A 22,227-nucleotide genomic window follows, 5' to 3' on the forward strand; every position below is an offset into this window, starting at 1 on the left:
TACGTCAAGTCCTCTCCAGCTCCGGAATCTATTTCTCCCGCAGGTCATCAAAAGCTCAACTCTACGATCTTTTCATCAGTTCTTTCAGTTCCAGCATGCCATCAAACACTTCAACATCTCATAAAAGCAAGACTCGCCCCTCTTCTACCTCCGTTTCTCTCCCGGTCCGGCGTTCTGAACCCACCACACAATCCCAACGCGCCGATCCAAAAGCCGCCGGCGCCGCCGCGGCTCGCACTTCCTTGTCCGCCGGTATTTCCACCCGGCCAACAACAAGGGCCGCAAAAAACAGTTCCGCTTCTTCTCCAGCTCTCACAAACTTCATGCAGTCAGCCCCACTCCCGAGGCAAGAACCAAACTCACAATCACATTCCTCTGCACTTCCCTCTGCTTCTCCAGTTTTCTCTAATCTTCTTTATAATAACCCTTGTGCCAGGTCACCCTCGCACACAGTCACATTTCTCTCACCCTCAAACCAACCTACTCAAAGAGCGGATCCTAGCGCGAGGTTGCCTTCGCTTGCCATCCCCCCTCCTCTTTCCTTCCATTCCAATTCTCCTCATTCATTTCTTCCCCCTTCTATCTTCCAATTATCTCCTAATATTCTTCCCAGTTCACATCCGAGCGTGAGGTTGCCTCCGCAAAGGATGTCTACACCTTTTTTCCCCACAAACCCTCCCCTTCCTCTCACTTCAGCCCATGCCAGCCATCTTGGACACCAGTCAGTAATGGGACCCTCCGATCAACATTCATCTACTTTTCTCAACACTAACACTTGCTCTTCAGGTACAATCCGCTTGCCAACCCATTCACTCTCCACAGCAGTCCATCTTCCAGCTCCTCCCAATGCAGTAGCCATGGAACCACCTCCAGTCTCAGCCCATCTCCGTTCCCTAATTCTATCAGGTGCAGATATTGATCTTCCTTCTCTCCTGACTTCCGTCCCTCTCAATGAATCCCACCGCTCGTTTGACTGCGGCCCATTAACCATCAATCTCAAAAATTCCATACAACCTTCAAAACGAGTTCTCACACTTGCAGAATTCTACATTGCTTTTGCCAGATACACAGAAGTAATTTGCACTTCATTTCCAGCCAGACGCAAGGAATTAAATGACTACCTCTCAATCATAGCAGAGCTCAGTCTCTCTTTCGGAGGTAGTCATTTTTATACATACCATAAGCTTTTTTCAGCTAAATGCGCCGCCCGTGTCACCCACTGGAACCAGTGTCCTTACTGGGGAGCCTTGGACCTCGAACTATATAACAGTGTCTTCTTAGGCATTCGAAGCCTTTCTTGCGCCATCTGCAGGTCTATCATTCATTCTACTTCAGAATGTCCCCAAACCAACCCAGATTTTCCAACCCATCCAGCTCCTTTCCAAGAAAAACCCACTTCATATGTCCCTCAATCAAGGAATGACTGTAACCAGATTTTTACCTCAGTTTCAGGCAGACAAGTGTGCAGCAGCTTTAATTCTTCAGGCTGCAACAGACAACGATGCCGCTTCCTCCATGTCTGCAATTTCTGTGGCGGAGCTCACGCCCGTTCTATTTGCCCTGTGCGCCGCTCCTCAGCCAACCATACCAGTCCTTAAACTTTTTCTTCACCAGAGGAAATCCCAATTCACCTCTTCTCTCGATCCTCTCGTCATCGATGATAAAACCTTCCTGCCTCCAGACATTGGTTCCAAAGAACCTCAAATTCATCCTCAACAGTTCCGGCATCCCAACCAAACATTTCTCTTCACATTCTTTCCGAATAGGTGCAGCCACCACAGCAGCACAAGGGGCCTTTCCGATCACCAAACCAAAATGCTAGGTCGATGGTCGTCCCACACCTTCGAAACATATGTTCGTTCAGATCTGCATAACATTAGACAAGCACAACAAACACTAGCATCCTTCTGAGTCCGGACCGCCTCTCCCTACTATCGCATCTCCCCGCTTACCTAGCCCCGCAGGGCGTGTATTCATCTGGATGCAGTGAGAGCTCTCCCCTTTCAGATGTGCGTGACATACCACTCCTGGAGTGGGGTCTCCCATCTGAATCGCCGTGTGGGCTCCCCATCCAGATGCATCGTAGGCTCTCCGTTCGACTTGCTGTGTGGGCTCTCCCGTTTTGATCGCAGAGTGAACTCCCTATTTATACATATGGGGGGGGGGGGGGGGGGGGGGGCTCTCTCCTTCGAAGCGCGGGAGCTCTCCCGGTCGAAACGCAGCATGAGCTTTCTATTCGGGCACCGTGGGGGCTCTCCCTTTCTGAATCGCCGTGAGATCCTTCATGTTTCTTATCCATGGAGGATCCCCCTTTCGGATCGCAGTGTGGGCCCTCCTATCCGAAAAGAGGACTGGAGATACCAAGGATCGTACGTCCCTCAAGCGCGACGGGCCATTATGTCTTTATGTGATCTAAGCCCCCTGTGTCAGAAGGATGGTAGTTCTGCATTTCCATGTATACCGTAGGCTCCCTCTTGCTGCGTAGGGAGTTTCACTTCAGATACTGGTGGCCCGTTTGCCTTTAGGGACGAGGACCTCCTCCCCCGTTCGTGACATCTGGAGGCCCTATGTTCTCTAACTCCATAGGGCTCCATGTCATGGATGTGGCAGGGCGTTCTCCAACCTCGTACTCAAACTCCAGTCCCAAGATACTCCCGCAGGATTAGTTTCTGAAAGTCACTGCCGCAGCAGTGCAGCGGTGAGATGTACCCCAGGCAAATTTCCACAAGCCCATGTTGTTTCACTCCAACGAACGCAGGCGCACTCTTTCAAACACAGCTCCCGCCGGAGCTCCACTCATAGCCCCACATGGTGGGCATAGTAGGGAGACGCGGTCCAGCCAGAGTTACCACAGGAGCTCCGTTAAACATCACTGCCGCAGCAGCGTCCATCCATGCTCCATACAGCTTAAATTTCCATTCTTTTGGGGGGTAACATGCTTTAAGCTCTTAGGCATCCTGTATTTCCCAAGTTCTTAATTAATTGATCATGTTATTCTAACTTGCTGTCCCAAATTTTATTCGACACTTTTGGGGGGTATATCAGAGCTCGAGTTGAAGCTGCTTCATCGAGCCCCTCTCCAGTGGACAGCAAGCCAAATAAGTTTAACCTAATATCTTAAAGATTTTATGGGCAAACAAACTCGTTAAAACAAATAAAGGCTTGAAATATCTCACTTTGCATGTAATGAGTCTATATAATATATTAGTTTCAACTTTTAACAGCTTAATGTAAGACAGAAGACATGATTATTGACTCTAGAACACAAACACATTCTTCTCACGTCACATTTATTAAGAGCGAGAAGGAGGAATGTGTGGAAAGTTATAAATATCTGGGGACAATTATTGATACAGGATTGTGTTTTGATGTGAACACAGAGGCTTTGTGTAAAAAGGGACAGCAGCGCCTATATTGTCGTGTGTGTGTCTCTCATTTTGTCTCACTGAAGCTGGAAACTCTTCCTTCTCCTTCTCAGGTAAACTCCTCCTCTGTGTTATATATTGCTGGAGCAGGAGATTGTAAATGCTAATAAAAATGTCTTAACGATGTTCCTCAGATCAGTGGATTTCACTGGTTTGTCCAGAACGGTCACTCTTCATGGACACACAGCTGAACTCTGAGTTTCATCTCTGACTGTGAATCGACTTATAATAGAATACAGTTAATCATTCATATAGAAGATTTGATGTGGAGTTGGCAATAGATTATGGAATGTATATTCTGCAACTCTAAATTAAAATTAAAACTTGATTAACCATTTTATTATTGAAAGATGTCTATAGATTATGAATAAAAAAAAATAAAGAATGATTTTTTACATTTAAAAGAGGCGATAAATGAAATGCAATAGATTTAATTGTGAATGTTACTATAGTATAATCAAAGGCATGTGAATATGTTTGTGGGCTGAATAAGTGATTAAATAAATATTATATATGGAGTTGTTTGTAGTAGAGCGTTTGCAGTATAAATGTCACTTCTGTAGAAAACAAAAGTCAAGTCACCTTTATTTATACAGCGCTTTTTACAATCCAGATGTTTTCAAAGCAGATTTAAAGAGATAACAGAAAAATAATGCAAAAAAGTTTGTTCCTGCAGCAGATCTAGAAGAAAATAATCTCTTAGTCCAGTTTAAGTTCAGTGTTGATTCATTTCTGTTGTAAAAAAGTTATTAATGTAGTTCATTTATTTATACAGCCGCTCTGGAGCAAACCGTGATGTCATCGTCCAGCTCAGTTCAGTTCTCATATAATGGTGTCAATGCAGCAGATCAATAATATCGTTGAATATTAAGTGTCTCCAACTTATCAAGCCAGAGGCGACAGTGGCAGAAACTAAAACTCCATCAGTGACAGAATGGAGAAGAAAACCTTGTCAGAAACCAGACTCAGTCGCTTGGTTCTCCTCTGGCTAACGAGTGAACAGTGATGATTATGATTCAGGCGTTACAGGTCAGAGGTCAGATTGGATCTGAACATTCAGAATATTATCCAGTTCATCTGGTTGAAGGTTTCCTGGTTTGACTTTGGATGAAGGATTGGATCTTTCAGTAAAGTTGTGATGATCCCTGTGTGTTTGTGTGTGTTGATTCTGTTGAATGTGATTGTGTCTGTAGCGGCTCTTTATTCTCCATCAGCTGATCCAGAGAAGGTCAGACTAACATCTAAAACCTGTAAGTAAAACACATTGATATTGTGACATTATTGCATTATCAACTCTGGAACAACTAAAATAAACTACTTGGATGATTAAGTGAGAGATTATAATATAATATTGTGATACACGATTGTTAAATCGTATCTATAATCCTGTATGACTGTCCTCTTTCTGTGTCACTGGCCTTAGTTTTATTTATGATAAAGAAACTAGTGATAAATATTTACCATCATCTTTTATTGCAACTGACATTGACAATGATAAAAGCAAAATATTGAATTGTTTGAAATAAAAAGAAACTTGAAGATATTTAATTGTTGCTATAAACTAGTGGTGTCAACAATAATCGATTCGGCGATGCATCGCAATGCGGGATATGCACGATTCAGCATCGATGCGGCAAAGTGCCATAATCGATTATGTCACTGTTTATTTTCTGGCCTTGAGTTGGACAATAAAGTTACTTTCGTGGGCATAACAACAACAACAATCAAGACGGCTGAGGCGGAGGGAGATGACTGCGATAGACGGGTAATTAAAAACGCACCTAAAGCTTGGAAAAGCGGACATCTGGGCACATTTTGGATTCTACGAAGTTAATGGGATACTAAACAAGACAAGGCTGAACACAGGAGTGCAGCTTCGCGGCTGAGACACGAATAGACTAACATAAAGCTTTTACTTTTAAACACAAAAGGCATGTCCATTTGAAAAAAATATTTATTAAACAAACCAGATCAAGAGCAAAATCTAAATAAAGTGCATAGCTGAAAAATAAAGCATAGGCTCAAAACTAATACAAACAGTGGCACAGTGCATTGCGCATTGGGCTCCAATAATTTTTTCCCGTCTTCTAAAAAAAAATGCTGCCACACTGCCGATGTCTTTGTTGACATGGTAGAAGAGGACTGACTATGAATTAAACGGTCTTTCAATTAAATAAATAATATTCAGCAAACCTTCTAGTAGCCTACTTTCTTCAATCTGTCTCTCTTCTCCAGTGGTTTGGGCTAATCCAAAAGAAGTGAAAACAAGGGGGTGTTCTGAAGACAGACTGGGGTGCTCTGAAAACACCCCCATTAGCAATTAGTGCTTTCCACCTGATGAAACGAACGCGCAAAACGAATTAAATGAACGCGGCAAAACTGATGAAATGAACGCGCAAAACGAATGAAATGAACACGGCAAAACTGATGAAATGAACGCGGCAAAACTGATGAAATGAACGCGGCAAAACTGATGAAATGAACGCGGCAAAACTGATGAAATGAACGCGGCAAAAAATCGACCAATCAGAATTTTGGTCAAGCAAGAACGTATCGACCAACAATCGACTGGGAGATTACAGCCCTAGAAAGCAGTGATTTATGTTTTCTTTTTCAGGTTTGAAAATGCCATATACAATACCCTGTAGCCTACCATTCAATTTTATTTTGTTTAATGACATTTATGTCAAAGATACAGGAGAGTGATAATACACACATAGCAGCCAATAAAATCTGTTGTTCAATATATGACTGCTTGTATTGCCTCATGACTGATGAAAAATTTGCCTTGTTGTGTGCAGTAGAATTGTGATGCATCGCAATGCATCGTATAATCGAATTGAATCGAATCGTTAGCTGGTGATTCGTAATCGAATTGAATTGTGAGGGCAGTGCCAATGCACACCCCTACTATAAACTATAATAAAAAATTACATTAATCTTATGAAACATGTTTATAGTGTGTAATTCACCATCACAAGGAAAGTAAACTAAGAAGAAACTAAATTAACTTTCAATTAAAATATGAACAGTTTTAATCATCACTACTCACTCAAGCGTCTCCAGTTTATAATGTGGATCCTTCTTCAGATCAGAGAGCAGCTTCACATCTGAGTCTCTTAGTTTATTAAATGTCAGACTCAGTTCTCTCAGGTGTGAGGGGTTTGATCTCAGAGCTGAAGTCAGAGCAGCACAACCTTCTTCTGTAACACCACAATCCTTCAACCTGTAGAGAAATCAAGCGTAGCATTAGTTCTGGTAGGTCACGTTAGTCAAACTCGCATCAGCTGACTCTCAGCTGATCCATCTACCTATAGGAATACGACGCCTATCACCGTATACATATATAAGCTCCTTCAGTATTATCAGCAGCTATCGCGTTTCTCACAAGCAAATTACTCTCCTCCATCCACAGCTCCTCTCGCCAATCAGGATTTGGCATTCTGATTCCCCTTGAATCAGAATAAATTCTCGAATTATGTTGTACTTTAAAATCTTGAATTAAATATATTTGCATACATTCATGTTGGTTCTGTTCTGTTTACCCCAAGGGGGGTTATTTCTGCTCTCCATGCTCTTATCCATGCTAGGCTGCATGGATGCGCAGGGAGTTCTCGCCCAGAACGGAACCATTCCGCCAATCCAAACTGTCTGCTAATTGTCAATCATATTTGACGATAGTGGTCCTGACAGATAACACACTTCAGTCTCTCAGTTCAGGATCTACAGCTCAGATAAGCAGAACTTCACAATCAGACACTTAATCCACAGCACCATTAACAGGTCCAGTCTAAGGTTCAGACCCGCTTCTACAAACTGCTTGAGCGGGATATTTTCCATATCATAAAAATTGCAAGAATATTCGGTTATAAATATTCTTTATTTAACAGTGTCCTTGTTACATATGTTACATGAACTTACCATAGTAATAACAGTAAATTATGCATAATTAATAATTAGATAATTAGGGTCTTAATCAGTCAACTGGGAAGATGGCGCCAGTGTGTCTGGCTCGCCGTCTTACCCTGACAGTCGTTGTTTTGTTTGTGTGGTTCGTACTGTCTGTCCCAAAGACCATTCATTCTCTGTTGGTGTATAATCGTCAAGAGCTACTTATAATCAAAACTACGGTGGACGTTACAGCAAACTACTCTCAGGGTGGTTCAAAAACATTTCCTCCTCCACTCTTGACGAATGTCCCAGCTCATCTCATCTGCATCGAGGGTCCACTTCCCCGGAGACGCAGACGTAGAGGGGCGCGTAGCGGCTGGCTAGTCCGGATTAAGGCATGGCTGGCTTCACCCTCTGAGTTGTTGCCGGTGACACCGGAATGTCACCGATGTTTTCAACGCCTTGTCGCTCGTCGCGGCCTTGTTCCAACTACCAGCTGGTTGATACCTGTTGCAGGCCTGTACGAGAAGCGACATGGTCTGCGCACCTGCGCGCTTCGTTCCCGAAGTCCTGGCGGAAGGAACTACAGCAACCTTCGGCCGCTGTGCAGGTCAGCTGTTGCGGCTGACATCTTGACTCTACCGACCAAATGTGCACTGATAAAGGCAAGATCGGTAATGAACAAAACTTTCATTCTTAAGGACTTCTTCATCACACAAGCTGTGGATGTACTGTTTTTAACAGAAACATGGATTGCCGTGGGTGAGTCAGACGCCTTTATAGACCTCTTACCTCCTGACTGTACTTTTTTAAATTCCCCAAGGACCACTGGACGTGGAGGAGGAATAGTGACTGTCTTAAAGAGCAGCTTACATTGTAAATTTTTGGCACCATCTGTTTTTTCATCATTTGAATTGAGCTTGTTTGTCTTAGGCCGATCGGATCCCGTACTGTGTGCGGTGATATATCGCCCGCCGAAATATAACAAACATTTTATAAAAGAGTTCTCTGACTTTTTGGCCAGCATTATGACAGACTATGATAGAGTTTTAATTGTTGGTGATTTTAATGTACATGTTTGTTGTCCCTCCAAACCATTTACTAAAGATTTTTTGGATATGATTGATACTTTTAACTTTCTTCAACATGTCAGTGGGCCCACACAGGAACAGGGGCACACGTTAGGTCTTGTGTTATCCTATGGTTTGCCCATTTTGAATATTCAGACACAGGATGCTGTATTTTCCGATCACATGCCGGTTTTATTTGATTTTAACTTGTCCTGTCTTAAATCTAAACCAATTGCCCCTGCACGCCTAGGCCGTGTGTTTAAGCCAACCACTGCTACTCAGTTTTCTTGTGTTGTTCAAAAGTTGTCTCAGTTTGATACTGGTCTCGTAACTGACACAGAGAAATTAACTTCTTCATTTCTCTCCACATGTACTAGCATTCTGGACATTGTTTCTCATTTAACAACATATTTCCCCACCTGTATCCGACCCCACTGAAATGCTGACCTGTTTAACAGTGTTTGAGCAGTTTGAGCCAGTGTCGCTTTCTTGCCTTAATAAATTAATTGTACAGCTTAATCCCTCAGTATGTCCTACAGACATTATCCCCCCTCGTCTTTTTAAGGAGGTCTGGACCACTATAGGGCCAAATGTCCAAAAAAATATTAATAGCAGTCTGACTTCAGGAATTGTCCCAGCTTATTGCAAGGAGGCAACTGTTGTACCTCTTATTAAAAAGCAAAATCTGGACACTACTATTTTAGCTAACTACCGACCGATATCAAAGCTTCCTTTTATTTCAAAAATTTTAGAAAAAATTGTTTTTGCACAATTACAATCCTATTTAGATGCAAATGGTATTTTTGAAAATGTTCAATCTGGTTTTAAAGCTTTTCATAGTACTGAGACTGCACTTTTAAGAGTTTTTAATGATCTTTTATTAACTACAGACTGTGGAGACTCAGCTATTCTCGTGCTTTTAGACCTTACTGCTGCTTTCGACACAATTGATCACAGCATTCTTATCTCTCGCCTAGAGCACTGTATAGGCATCCGAGATACTGCCCTGCAGTGGTTCAGATCGTATTTATCTGACCGAATTTTTTCTGTAAAGCTTGGTGACTCTACATCATCTATCGCCCCCCTTTTCTGTGGAGTCCCGCAAGGCTCAGTTCTTGGACCACTACTGTTCTCCTTGTACCTTCTCCCTCTTGGTAATATTTTTAAAAGACATGGTATTTCCTACCATCTTTATGCGGATGACTCGCAAATCTACTTACCACTGAGAAGAGATGAAAGCGGTTCTCTGACTCCGTTACTTGAATGTCTCAAGGATATTAAAACCTGGATGTCTTTTAATTTTTTTAATTTAAACGAAGAAAAAACTGAGATCACTGTGTTTGGACCCAGCCGGGTCTGTGACTTCACTCCCGTAAACCTTGGGTCCCTGCAGCAATATGTAAAGCCAGTAATTACGAATCTAGGCATTCAAATTGACAGTGAATTTAAGCTTGACAAGCAGATAAACATGGTGGTTAAATCCTGTTTTTATCAATTGAGGCTTTTAACCAAAATTAAACCCGTTTTATCTTTTAATATTTTTGAGCAAGTGATTCATGCTTTTATTTCGATCCGTTTGGACTACTGAAATGCACTTTACATTGGCGTGAACCAAACTTCCCTTTCACGCTTACAGTTAGTCCAAAATGCAGCTGCTCGCCTGTTAACAGAAACCCGGAAACATGAACACATAACTCCTATTTTGGCCTCGCTCCACTGGCTCCCTGTATATTTTAGAATACATTTTAAGATTTTAATGTTTGTTTTTAAGTCGCTAAATGGGTTGGCACCTCAGTACATTTCAGAGCTCCTGCATATTTACACTCCGTCAAGGTCGCTGAGGTCTGGTGATCAGCTGCGGCTGAATGTGCCCAGGACCAGGCTAAAGACCAGAGGCAACCGCTCGTTTTCAGCAGTTGCACCCAAATTGTGGAATGATTTACCCCCGCACATTAAAATTGCGCCCACCCTTCACACTTTTAAATCTCGTTTAAAAACATATTTTTATTCTTTAATTCCTTTGCCTTTGATTCACCATGAGTGGTGCTGTGGTCTTCGTTGTCGCTGTCATTGTTGATATTATTTGTGTTTATGATGTTTGCGTTATATTTGTATCTCTGTAAAGCACTTTGGTAACCTTGTTGTTTGTTTAAATTGTGCTATACAAATAAAGTGGATTGGATTGGATTGGATATTTACATGCAACTAACCCTCAACCAAATCATAATGCTACCCTAACCCTATAGTGAGTACATGTAGTTGCTTAATATTACTCTTAAATATATAATTACACTGTAACAATGACACCTTAAAATAAAGTGTGACCGAATATTCATTATTTGTGCAAGTACCCAAAAATCATCAACATATCTGTATATGAACATGGTTGTCACATCTTTACATTATCCAGTCATGTTTATACTATCTATGGCCCCGTTTATACGATGGGAAAACGCAGATATTTCTCTGCGTTATGGCCTGTCATTTACACGAAAACGCCGTTTTTATCCCAGAAAACGATTATTTCTAAAAACTCCGGCCAAAGTGGAGATTTCTGAAAACGCCGGTTATATGTTGTCGTGTCAACAGGGAGAAACGGGGTTTTAGGTTCCCTCTTGTCGGTTCTGAGGATTCTGATTGGCTTGCATGGCTTTATCCTTCTCCCCACACTGCCGCCCATAGGTTTGGCATAGTTATGATGGCGCTCGACGGCGTACTTATGCGGGTTGTGTGCACGATGTTATTATTGAAAACGGAGGGGGGAATATTCGTTTCTCTAAATACCCGGCTATGTGTAAATGTGGCCTATATCTATATATCTATATAGCATATATATCTACTATCTACTATATTGGATCCATAGACAAATTAGATCCATAATTTTCTTTCAAATAGACCCCAAGTGCATTATCACCAACCATTGTCCTAAATACTGGCGCCCCTCAGGGGTGCGTACTTAGCCCATTCCTTTTTATTCTTTGCACAAATGACTGTCAGAGTCCATTTACAACTACTCATTACTTCAAATATGCAGACGATACAGCCATTCTTTCTCTGCTTAATGAGGACAATGACTCTTTTTTGGACTATCAACGTTCTACAGAACATTTTAGTATGTGGTGTGAGGATAACTTTCTGCATCTAAATATTTTAAAGACTAAGGAACTGGTCTTTAGAACCTCAAAAACACCAATCCATGCTTCTAGCATTATCATTAACGGAGAGATAGTTGAGAGAGTAGAGCATTTCAAATATCTTGGCATTATTTTGGATCAAAATCTCAATTTCAACCAGCACACTTTAGGGGTTTACAAACGCTGTCAAAAAAAAACTGACAGCTATTCGTAAACTTAGGCACTTGTCTGTTCAGCCACGTCTTCTTTTGCTTCTGTATCGCAGTATTATTGAGCCAGTCCTTATGTATTGTGCCATTTGTTTTTTTCATATGCTTACAGTCACCAACAAGAACAAATTCTTAAAGATAACTAATTAAGCAAGCAAAATTATTGGTATCCCTACCCCCAATTTATCAAATAGTGTCTCGACATTTACGTTGTGAAAGGCACAAAAAATCTTAAATGACTCAGAACACCCACTTCACAAGTATTTTATTATTCTGCCCTCTGGCCGCAGGTATAGGATGCCGATGTGTAGAAAGGCCAAGTTTAGCAAGAGTTTTGTTCCTGTATCTATACGAGCTCTAAATACATAAGAAATCGGCCATTGATACGTCAGGTATGCTTTCTTGTTTTTTGTATATGTTTATGTAGTCATGTTCTCAATGTGCTATGTGTGTTTGTATTATGTACGCATCTATGGTGGAAACAAATTTCCTCTCGAGGACAAATAAAAATCTATCTATCTATCTATTGTAAAATGATGTCAGACACATTGGAAAGAATCTAATGAAAATAAAAGCAACATTCCCATTAGAAATTTCACAAAAGATTCATTTTATTTTTTTGTATGGCAATCATTATTTACTGTACCATTAAAATAGAGGACTATGTTGGGAAATTGTATACAATCTTACCACAATATTTCCAGTTTACAGTGAGGATCCTGCAGTATATCAGAAAGCTGCTTGACTCCAGAATCTCCTACTTTATTCCTTGACAGACTCAGGTGTCTCAGGTCTGAGGGGTTTAATCTCAGAGCTGAAGTCAGAGCAGCACAACCTTCTTCTGTAACACCACAATCCCACAACCTGTAGAGAACAATGACACTCTTCAGTCTCTCAGTCCAGCAAACACTGATGTAAATTACATAATATGAATTTCTTCTTTCTCCTTAACAGATTTGTATATGAAAGCAGTTGTTCCCTTATCGCTCGGTAAATCTGGACGTACGTCGTGACTGACTTATAGGAATCTCACTAGAGAGGCCAATCTACTTCGAGTGAAACTAAAACAAGCCAATGCACATTGGCGTGCAATCATTTGAATCAGCTGTTCCGCCTCGCAGTGCGAATATATAATGAGCAGCTGGGGTGATTGCACATCAGCTTTTTGCTTCGGAGCCAAGCACTTCGATGCTTTCTTAAAACCTGTCAAGTCAGCTTTGTGAAATGAGACAAGCCTCTTCAGGACCTCTCCACTTTGGTGCAGAACAAAAAAAAACAAAAAAGCTTTTTGTCACAGCTGGTAAGGTGCGCAGTGAAAGCCCTCAACAGCCGTTTTCACGGCTGGTAAGACCAGCGAGAGAGAAACAGCGCACAGACAGGTGCACATTCTTCTATGTGTTCGTGGTGATCTTTCCCCTGCGTGCTTCAGCACCAGCGAGAGCAGTCCCTAATAGAGCTTACACAGATAGAAACGCGTCTTTTTAAAGATGACTTTCTATCTGTGTGTTTCTGGATGTGGTCATTACCTGGGGTCACGGGATGGTCACGATTGCTGCCACGTGTGTCTGGGCTTTGAACACGGTGAGGCAGCTTTTGTGGATGAGTCATGTACCCATAGAGGAAAGATGACCATCACGGAGCTGCGGTCGAGACTCTTGTTCCTGCAAAGGGGCGGACTCCCCGTGTCTCTGTCTCGATCCAATCCTCCTCAGAGGGTTACTTCAGGCAGGGAACCAACCCCCTAGGAACCCTCATTCCTCCCATGCTCCACAGCCAGTAGAGCTGGCGACAGAACGTGCTGGACCATCCACGAGGTGTGTACCAGTCGTTTCCTTCTGCACTCCCTGCAATGAACAGCTGTCGATCACTGCATCAAAGGGTGGGTCAGACTTCTCTGCGGATGACAATTCGGCGACGCTGCCCCCAGCAGACTTAAAGCTTCTCTCCATGACGACTTTGCTGCTGGTTGCACTGGCCTCAGTCAAGAGGGTAGGGGACCTGCAAGCATTTTCAGTCGACGAATCGTGCCTAGAGTTCGGGTGACAACCATGTTGTACTAAGAACATGGCCTGGCTATGTGCCCAACGTTCCTGCCACTCCCTTCAGGGACCAGGTAGTGAACTTGCTAGCGCTGCCCCTGGAGGAGGCAGACCCAGCCCTGGCTTTGCTCTGTCCCGTTCGCGCTCTGCGCATGTACGTGGAAAGAACTCAAACCGTCAGGACCTCAGACCAGCTCTTTGTCTGTTACGGAGGCCAGCAGAAGGGAAAGGCTGTCTCCAAGCAGAGGATGGCCCACTGGATAGTGGATGCCATCGCCTTGGCTTACCAAGCACAAAGCGTGCCCTGCCCGCTCAGGTTGCATGCACACTCAACGAGAGGCACTGGCACATGGCTCCTCGCTAACAGATATCTGTAGAGCTGCGGGCTGGGCGACACCTGACACGTTCGCTAGATACCATAGCCTACGTGTAGAGCCGGTCTCTTCCCGTGTTCTCACCCTAGACGGGTAGAAACACTGAGAGACCCCCTCTGTCGGCTTGCTGCACCCTACTGAGTACCCTTATTGCTTCAGAGTGAACAACCTGTTGAGTCCTCCAAACAACCTCGGCCCGGACATGGCGGAGCATCTGGCACCAGGCCCTTATCCGCTGAATCCTTGAGAACCGGATCTAGGCTGGGTTCCATATGTGTGACCCTACGGGGATCTCATATGTGTATATATCTCCATGGCTGCTCCTAACGGAAGCCTGTGTCTTTCCCTTGGGCTAAGTCACCCACTATCTCATATGTAGTACAACCTTCGGGCTAGTCCTTATGTATTCCCCACATAACTTTTTGAAGAAAGTGGATTCCGCAGTGTTTCCCCTCCCTCGGATCGGGCATGCTTTCCCAGTGTTATCCAATGATCTCACTGTATGGGTTATCACGGAACAACAGTGACAGATACACTCTGAGTAAGCCCTCTCCTATCGGTCACGACGTACGTCGAGTTGGACCGACCGATAAGGGAACGTCTCGATTACATATGGTAACCCTCGTTCCCTGAGGGATGGAACAGATACGTACGTCCTGTCGCCACATCTGCTGCTGCCCGCCGGGGCGGCCAGCTTTTTCAGGCTTGGCTCCTCAGCAAAAAACTGAAGTGCAATCACTTCAGCTGCTAGTTATATACCCGCACTGCGAGGCGGAACAGCTGATACAAATGATTGCACACCAATGTGTATTGGCTTGTTTTAGTTTCACTCGAAGTAGATTGGCCTCTATAGCGAGATTCCTATCAGCCGGTCTCTACGTACATCTCCGTTCCCTCCCTCAGGGAACGAGGGTTACCATATGTAACCGAGACGTTACCTCTTCATATCATCCAATCATGCTTGTAACTATTGTTGTGGAAAATATGCAATTGACCCTTCGCTAAGCCACGCCCGAAAACCGCCACTGGCCAATCGTGGCTTAGCAACCGTAACTACGCGCGGGAGGTCTGGCAAGCTTTCGAGCAAGGGAAATATGCCGAAGCGTTGTGCGTATGAATTGTGCAAATCTGATACCCGGTATCCTAAAAGTTTGGACGCTGGGGTGGAATTTTTTTCCTTGCAGAAACCTAAAAGCCGAGGGGAGAAATGCTGGCGTGGATCAAGCAGTGTGGGACATGACACTATTGCAAATATGCATATATTTGAACGTAAAATAAGATGATTAAAGGCAAGACGGAGGCTCACTGATATACTTTAAAATATATTTACCAGTAATTATTTTGTTAATCGACGGCCTAATACTCCTGGGTAACTTTAAGGTTAACGTTACCCCAATCAGATCGCGGCTCTCCCGGTGTTAAGTGTTATTCCACAAGATTTATGGATAAACTGTTTGATTTATAATTATTAGATTATAATTAATTTTCACATTTCACTTACCCTGTGCATGAACATAGCTGTTCCTCAATTTGTGTGTTTCCCATGTGAATGGTCGGCGAATGAGGTGGCTGCTGCGCTGGTAACGTTAAGCCTATAGGCTTTAGCTTCAATTTTGATTAAATTATTCTCTAATCGGGTGCATATTATGTCGCGGATATATCCCTCGAATGCATACTACAGTCCCTTTTGTCTTGCTCTCTCAGATATTTCACCTGTTCGCCAAAAATGACTAATTATCTCCTTGGCAATGTCTGACGCCGCTGTACACACACTGTAATAGACGTGCCAGGCGCGAAAGCAACAGTAACTAAGGAGGGCGGGGCTTAGCGAAGGGTCAATTGTCCTGTTACAAGTATGCCTTGTAAATCTCGCCTGCCAAAAGTCTTTGATTTCTAAAAAACTGAACTGAACAGACCACGAAGAAGTCTTCTGACTGATTGTGAGTATGAAAATTCAGATGCTTATGATTTAGGACAGATTTGACGTACTTTCCCTAACCTGAGAATCAAAATAAGGTTAAATGTGTCTAGAAATACGCACCATGAAACAATACACATTTTTTTAATGACCTCAGAAGCTTTGGAAAGAATCCAATGAAGATTAAACATAATTTTCAGTTACTTGATGGTAAACTTTTTTTGTATATACAGACAACGTTGAGACTTTTATAAAATATTACCTGAGCATTTCCAGTTTACAGTGAGGATCCTGCAGTAGATCAGAGAGCTGCTTGACTCCAGAATCTCCTACTTTATTCCATGACAGATCCAGTTCTCTCAGGTGTGAGGGGTTTGATCTCAGAGCTGAAGTCAGAGCAGCACAACCTTCTTCTGTAACACCACAATCCCACAACCTGTAGAGAACAATGACACTCTTCAGTCTCTAAGTTCAGGAAACACTGATATAAATGAGTTTCTCCTATTGCAGTATTGCTTTGGTTATAAATCATAAATATGATCATGTTTTATCAGTGTAATGATTGTTGTCAGACTTACTGAACTGATCTGGATTCTTTAACCACAGGCAGCAGCTTCTGAAGAACTTCATCTGCTGTATTTTGTGCTCCAATAAACTGTTTTAGCTCAAAAACATCCATCTTCTGCTCTGATGTCAGCAACACATAAACCAGAGCTGACCACTGTGAAGAGGAGAGTTGTGTTTCTCCTATTTTTCCAGATTTCAGATAATGTTGGATCTCCTGCATCAGAGAATCATCACCCAGTTCATTCAGACAGTGGAACAGATTGATGGATCTCTCTGGAGAGTGATTCTCCTCAATCTTCAGTTTGATGAGCTGAACAGTTTCCTCTTTGTTGTAGGAGCAGCTTCCAGTGTGTGTCAGTAGTTCTCGTAAGAGAGTCTGATTGGACTCCAATGAGAGACCCAGAAGGAAACGCAGGAAAAGGTCCAGATGTCCATTCTTACTCTGTAAAGCCTCATCCACAGCTCTCTGATGCAGCTCAGATAATGAATTATATTTCTTCTGGTTTAAGATTTTAGAAAATAAACTTTGTTCGGTTTTGTCAAACACATTTCTGTTCTCATTTGTAAAGTAAATGTGTGCATATAGAGCTGCTAGATGTTCCTGGATACTTAGATGAACAAAGCAGAAGACTTTCCCCTGATACAAGCCCAACTCCTCTCTGAAGATCTGAGTGCACAATCCTGAGTACACTGATGCTTCTGTCACATCAATGCCACACTCGCTCAGGTCTTCCTCATAGAAGATCAGGTTGCCTTTCACAAGCTGCTGGAAAGCCAGTTTCCCCAGTTTGAGAATCATGTCTTCATCTTTCACTCTCTTCTTCTCATAGTCCTTCTCATGTTTGATGTTGGTCTGAATGATCAGGAAGTGTGTGTACATCTGAGTGAGAGTCTTGGGAATCTCTCCTCTCTCGGCTTCACTCAACATCTCCTCTAGAACAGTGGCTGAGATCCAGCAGAACACGGGGATGTGGCACATGATGTGGAGGCTCCTCGAGGAGTTTAGGTGTGTAATGATTATTTTAGCCAATCGCTTTTTACGGATTCTCTTCCTGAAGTATTCCTTCTTCTGTGGGTCACTGAAGCCTCGTACCTCTGTCACTCGATGGACACACTCCGCGGGGACGAGATCCGCTGCTGCTGGTCTGGAGGTGATCCAGATGAGAGACGAGGGAAGCAGATTCCCCACAATGAGGTTCATCAGCAGCTCGTCCACTGAGGCTGGTTCAGATATATCACACAGTTTCACTTCGCTTTTAAAGTTCAGAGACAGACGACACTCATCCAGACCATCAAAGATGAACAACACTTTATATTCATCACTGGATATTTCCATTTCTTTTGTTTCAGGGAAAAAGACACGAAGAAGATCTGAAAGACTGAGTGTTTTGTCCTTCATCAAGTTGAGCTCTCTAAAAGGAAGTGGAAATATGAACTGGACGTCCTGATTCTCTGTCCCTTCAGCCCAGTCCACAATGAACTTCTGCACAGAGACTGTTTTCCCAATGCCAGCGACTCCCTTTGTCAGCACAGTTCTGATGGGTTTGTCTTGTCCAGGTAAAGGTCTAAAGATGTCATTGCATTTGATCGGTGTGTCCTCTGTTGCTGCTCTCCTGGATTGTGTCTCGATCTGTCTCACCTCATGCTCATTATTGATCTCTCCACTTTCACTCTCTGTGATGTAGAGATCTGTGTAGATCTCATTCAGGAGTGTTGGGTTTCTCTGCTTTGCTGCTCCTTCAGACAGACACTGAAACTTCTTCAGCAGATTTGATTTGAATCTGCTTTGGACCAAAAAGATTAACAGATTACAACCTTGTCACGAATCAAGCCTCTGTGGTTCCTCCCACTCGCCACCAGAGGGCTCCATCTCTCGAATATGAACATCAATGTTGTTTTCGTCAACGATGACGATAACGCAATTATTTCGTTGACGCACCTTTTTTTTATGACGATAACGTTACGATGACAAGCTAAAAATGGCTCTAAGGTGACTAAAACATGACGAGACGTTTTCGAGTTTTCGTTGACGAGACGAGATGGAACAAAAATGATTATAAGTCTGACGTTCACAATGCATGTAATTTCTGCCTATTTTGCATGAAATCGGTCTATTTTGAGCTAAAAAAAAAAAAAGTATCAGCAATGCCGCATTCTAATCGTTGTTTTGGGTACGCCCACCCGGCTGCCGCGCACCAGATTTCACACAACAACCAGTGTTGCCAGACGTACGATATTTATCGTATTTGTACGATAGTTTTTGACCTCTGTACGATCAATAATGATGTGTACCCATAGTGTACGCTAGTTTCAGAATTAGATCGAGCAAGCAAGAGCGCGCATGTGTAGCGCGCGCACGGCAGAGAAAGGGAGCGAGAGACCTTGCGTGTGTGTGCTAGTGTGCGTGTGTGTGCTAGTGTGCGTGTGTGCCTCACGAAGCGCATGTAAGGACCCAACCAATCGAATTATTCAGAAAGTCTAGTTTATTATGCAAAGGGTTAAAGGTTAACTGTTGTTTTATGAATTGCAACACTTGCTGCAACCTGTCAAACCTAAGCCCATTTCCAATACTTTTTAACCTAAATTAATTTGTTAAAGACTACTTCTTCTTTTTTTTACTAAAATTGACTAAAACCTTTTTGCGTTTTCGTCGACTAAAACTTGACTAAAGCCTTTTTGCGTTTTCGTCGACTAAAACTTGACTAAAACTATCAAGTTTATAAGTGACTAAAATGTGACTGAAACTAAAAAGCATTTTCGTCAAAAAGACTAAACCTAAAAGGGCTGCCAAAAACAACACTGGTTGCTAGTCACTATTTACTTTATATATTATTTATAATGGATAGTCTGGGTACAGTGAGTTACTATCAGGATGAGTCTGTCTAGACAGAAATGTTGTACCTCATTTGAGTTGATTTTTGTCTTCTCTTAAATGTCATGTTGTCCATAGACCGGTCACTCTTCATGGACACACAGCTGGACTCCTGTGATCTCTGCTGGTGGAATCGACTTCAATAGAATACAGACAAGAAAATATGGTAACGCTTTAGATTACAGCCCGGAAAGTACTGCGTAATTAAACCGAAATTACAGTGTAACTTTCGGTAATTACAGTGTACCTATAAAGTACTTACGTGTAAGTATAGGGGAACAATATGTAAAGTCTTGGGAATAAAGGGGTAACAACCAGGAAAATAACAAATTTAGGCAAATGATTTATACTGTAAGTAGAACTACGGGGTACTTATACTATAATACAATCTTACTTTTGGGAGCAATTTAGCGAGTACACTGCACCTTTTTGTAATAATAGTGTATAAAAATACATAAAGGCTTTTTTCTAATTACGGAGTATATATCAGTGCATTTATAAAGTAGGCTCATTTGTTATTATTGCAAAGGTGCACTGATTAAGTTATTTTAAGGCAACTTTTTTTTTTTTAAATGCTGGGGAAATATACTCTTGTTTCATGAACTAATGTAGTTACAGGGTAAGTATGACATTGCGGGCTGTAAATTAAAGTGGTGCTTCTTACCCTCTTGTTTCATGTAGTTACAGGGTAAGTACAATAAAAACACATGTATACACACAATCTGATATCATTTGGAAACCTTTATTTGAAAAACAACTTATTTCAAAACAGATTTACAACATATTACACTTATTATTCTTTATTCATTTTTTTTAAATCATCTTTTCATTTAAAATACTGAAGTCCTGACAGAAAGTAGGCTACGTTTTGTCCTTTTTTGTTTCTCTTGCATGGCTTCCTCCTCCTCTTGTTCCTCTTCTTCTTTTTCTATCATTCCATTGATTAGCCTAATCTTAAGAAGGAGTCTTTTGCTATTCTGTATTATGTATTATAAGAGAATACAGTACACGCAGAAATGTTCTCATAATTTACTCTCATCTATTCGCTACCGACCAACTGTCACCAGCGAGTGCATGAGAGTCGGCTTGGCTTCGCGTTTGGTGAAGCTTCAAGCGTTACGTTCTCGCGGGAGTTAGATGTGAAACTCGCGCGAGAACTGCCGTCTCTGTCCTTCTGTATTGTTTGTTTTTCATTATTATTATGTGTAATTGTTTGTATTTTGTTGTGAGCATTAATAATTTTTTTTTTTTTTAATCGACATTCGGTTTCTCGGCGCGCTTACGTCACGGTCACTCTTTTAAGTTGTCAAGCGTGAACTCAACCCTCTCATGCACGTGCAGGTGACAGTTGGTCTGAAGAGATAGTCTACACAGTTTAAAATGTTTAAATGTTTGGTATTTTTCTTACTTCTGTAGGTGATGTTTTTACTCGCTAAAATGCTCCCAAAAGTATAAGTATAGTATAAGTTACTATAGTATAAGTACCCCATAGTTCTAAAATACTTACATTATAAATAATTTGCCTAAATATATATATATTTTTCCTGGTTGTTACCCCTTTATTCCCAAGACTTTACATATTGTTCCCCTATACTTACACGTAAGTACTTTATAGGTACACTGTAATTACTGAAAGTTACACTGTAATTTCATTTTAATTACGCAGTACTTTCCGGGCTGTAATCTAAAGCGTTACCGAAAAGATATAGTTAATTTTACATGGATAGATTGGTTCTCTATATGAGGTTTATCTACATTTATCCATCCATCTGTCTATTCAGGTCTTGCAGTCTCTACTAGTGAGCTGATAAGATGAAACAGGGGTTTAATGAGGGAGACTGTGGCGAGCAGGACGAGGTTGAGGGACGTGAGAGGACGGCACCGGTCTCGTATCTCTCACGGAGAAGCGGAAGCATTAAAGGAGGAGCGACGACAGAGAAGATCGAGAGAGGAACAGGCCTGAGTTTATGTTGTGTTTTGTTTCTGTAGCCAGCAGTCGTCCGCGAGGGGCTGCTGGCATATACTTTCATTTTGTATTTGTTTATTTTATTTATTAAAGTGTTAAATGTTCGCCGGTTCCCGCCTCCTTCTTCCCATAACAACATACCTCGTTACAGAGACAAACAAAAATGTGTAGTGGTTGTGTTAGGGGCTCCAGAGAAGATCTGGGAAGAACTGATCTAGTATCTCTAGACAAAATGTTGTACCTCAGATCAGTTGATGTGTGTTTTCCTTTAAATGCTATTGGCTGCCCCATAGACCGGTCACTCCTCATGGACACACAGCTGGACTCCTGTGGGTTTGATTTCTGTCTGCAGCTTTGGCTTCAATAGAAAACAGACAAGAGTTCATTTTTGGGATTTTTTTGGTTTTTTTTTTTACATCCAGATGCAGAAAAGCTTCAGAAAATGTTGAAGAGTGATTACAGTGAACAATACTGCTTTCACCTGTTTATTTACATAGATGTGTGCTCTTTTAATAGGAAAGTGTACAAAGACCCTGCATGAGATGAGACCCTCAGGGTACCAACTACATCTAGAGGTGGAAAGTAACTAATTACAAATATAGTTACTTAAGCTCAGCACTTTTCAAATGCGGTTCTCTGTCCGTCAAACATCAGGACTGAAGCTCTGGATCAGTGTGAGAGGAGACCTGATCCTTTGCTCGACTCCTGCCATTGCAGCGCTTTATAATGGTAGATAGATAATAGATACAGGAATCAACTTGG

The 22,227-nt window shown here is 42.1% G+C and overlaps 1 protein-coding gene across 7 annotated transcripts in view; it reads right to left on the reverse strand.

The window, feature by feature from the left end:
• Positions 1–3,883: 3,883 nt before the first annotated feature.
• Positions 3,884–22,227, reverse strand: part of LOC306987496 (NACHT, LRR and PYD domains-containing protein 3-like) — a 74,677-nt gene continuing 56,333 nt past the window's right edge. For 3 of the 7 annotated variants that reach the window (XM_079591825.1, XM_079591822.1, XM_079591823.1), the window contains 4 exons: positions 16,323–16,496; positions 12,420–12,593; positions 6,478–6,651; positions 3,884–4,673 (listed from right to left, as the gene is read on the reverse strand). In XM_079591825.1, the coding sequence (XP_079447951.1) occupies positions 4,667–4,673; positions 6,478–6,651; positions 12,420–12,593; positions 16,323–16,496 (529 nt within the window). In that variant the 3' untranslated portion in view covers positions 3,884–4,666. Of the gene's footprint in view, positions 4,674–6,477; positions 6,652–12,419; positions 12,594–16,322; positions 16,497–16,638; positions 18,412–19,528; positions 19,637–21,706; positions 21,824–22,227 lie in introns of all 7 variants that reach the window. The other 4 variants (XM_079591827.1, XM_079591828.1, XM_079591829.1 and 1 more) reach the window with 3 other exon arrangements.

The sequence above is a fragment of the Phoxinus phoxinus genome, assembly GCF_949152265.1.
Source record: "Phoxinus phoxinus genome assembly, chromosome: 19".
In the NCBI taxonomy this organism is placed as follows: Eukaryota; Metazoa; Chordata; class Actinopteri; order Cypriniformes; family Leuciscidae; genus Phoxinus; species Phoxinus phoxinus.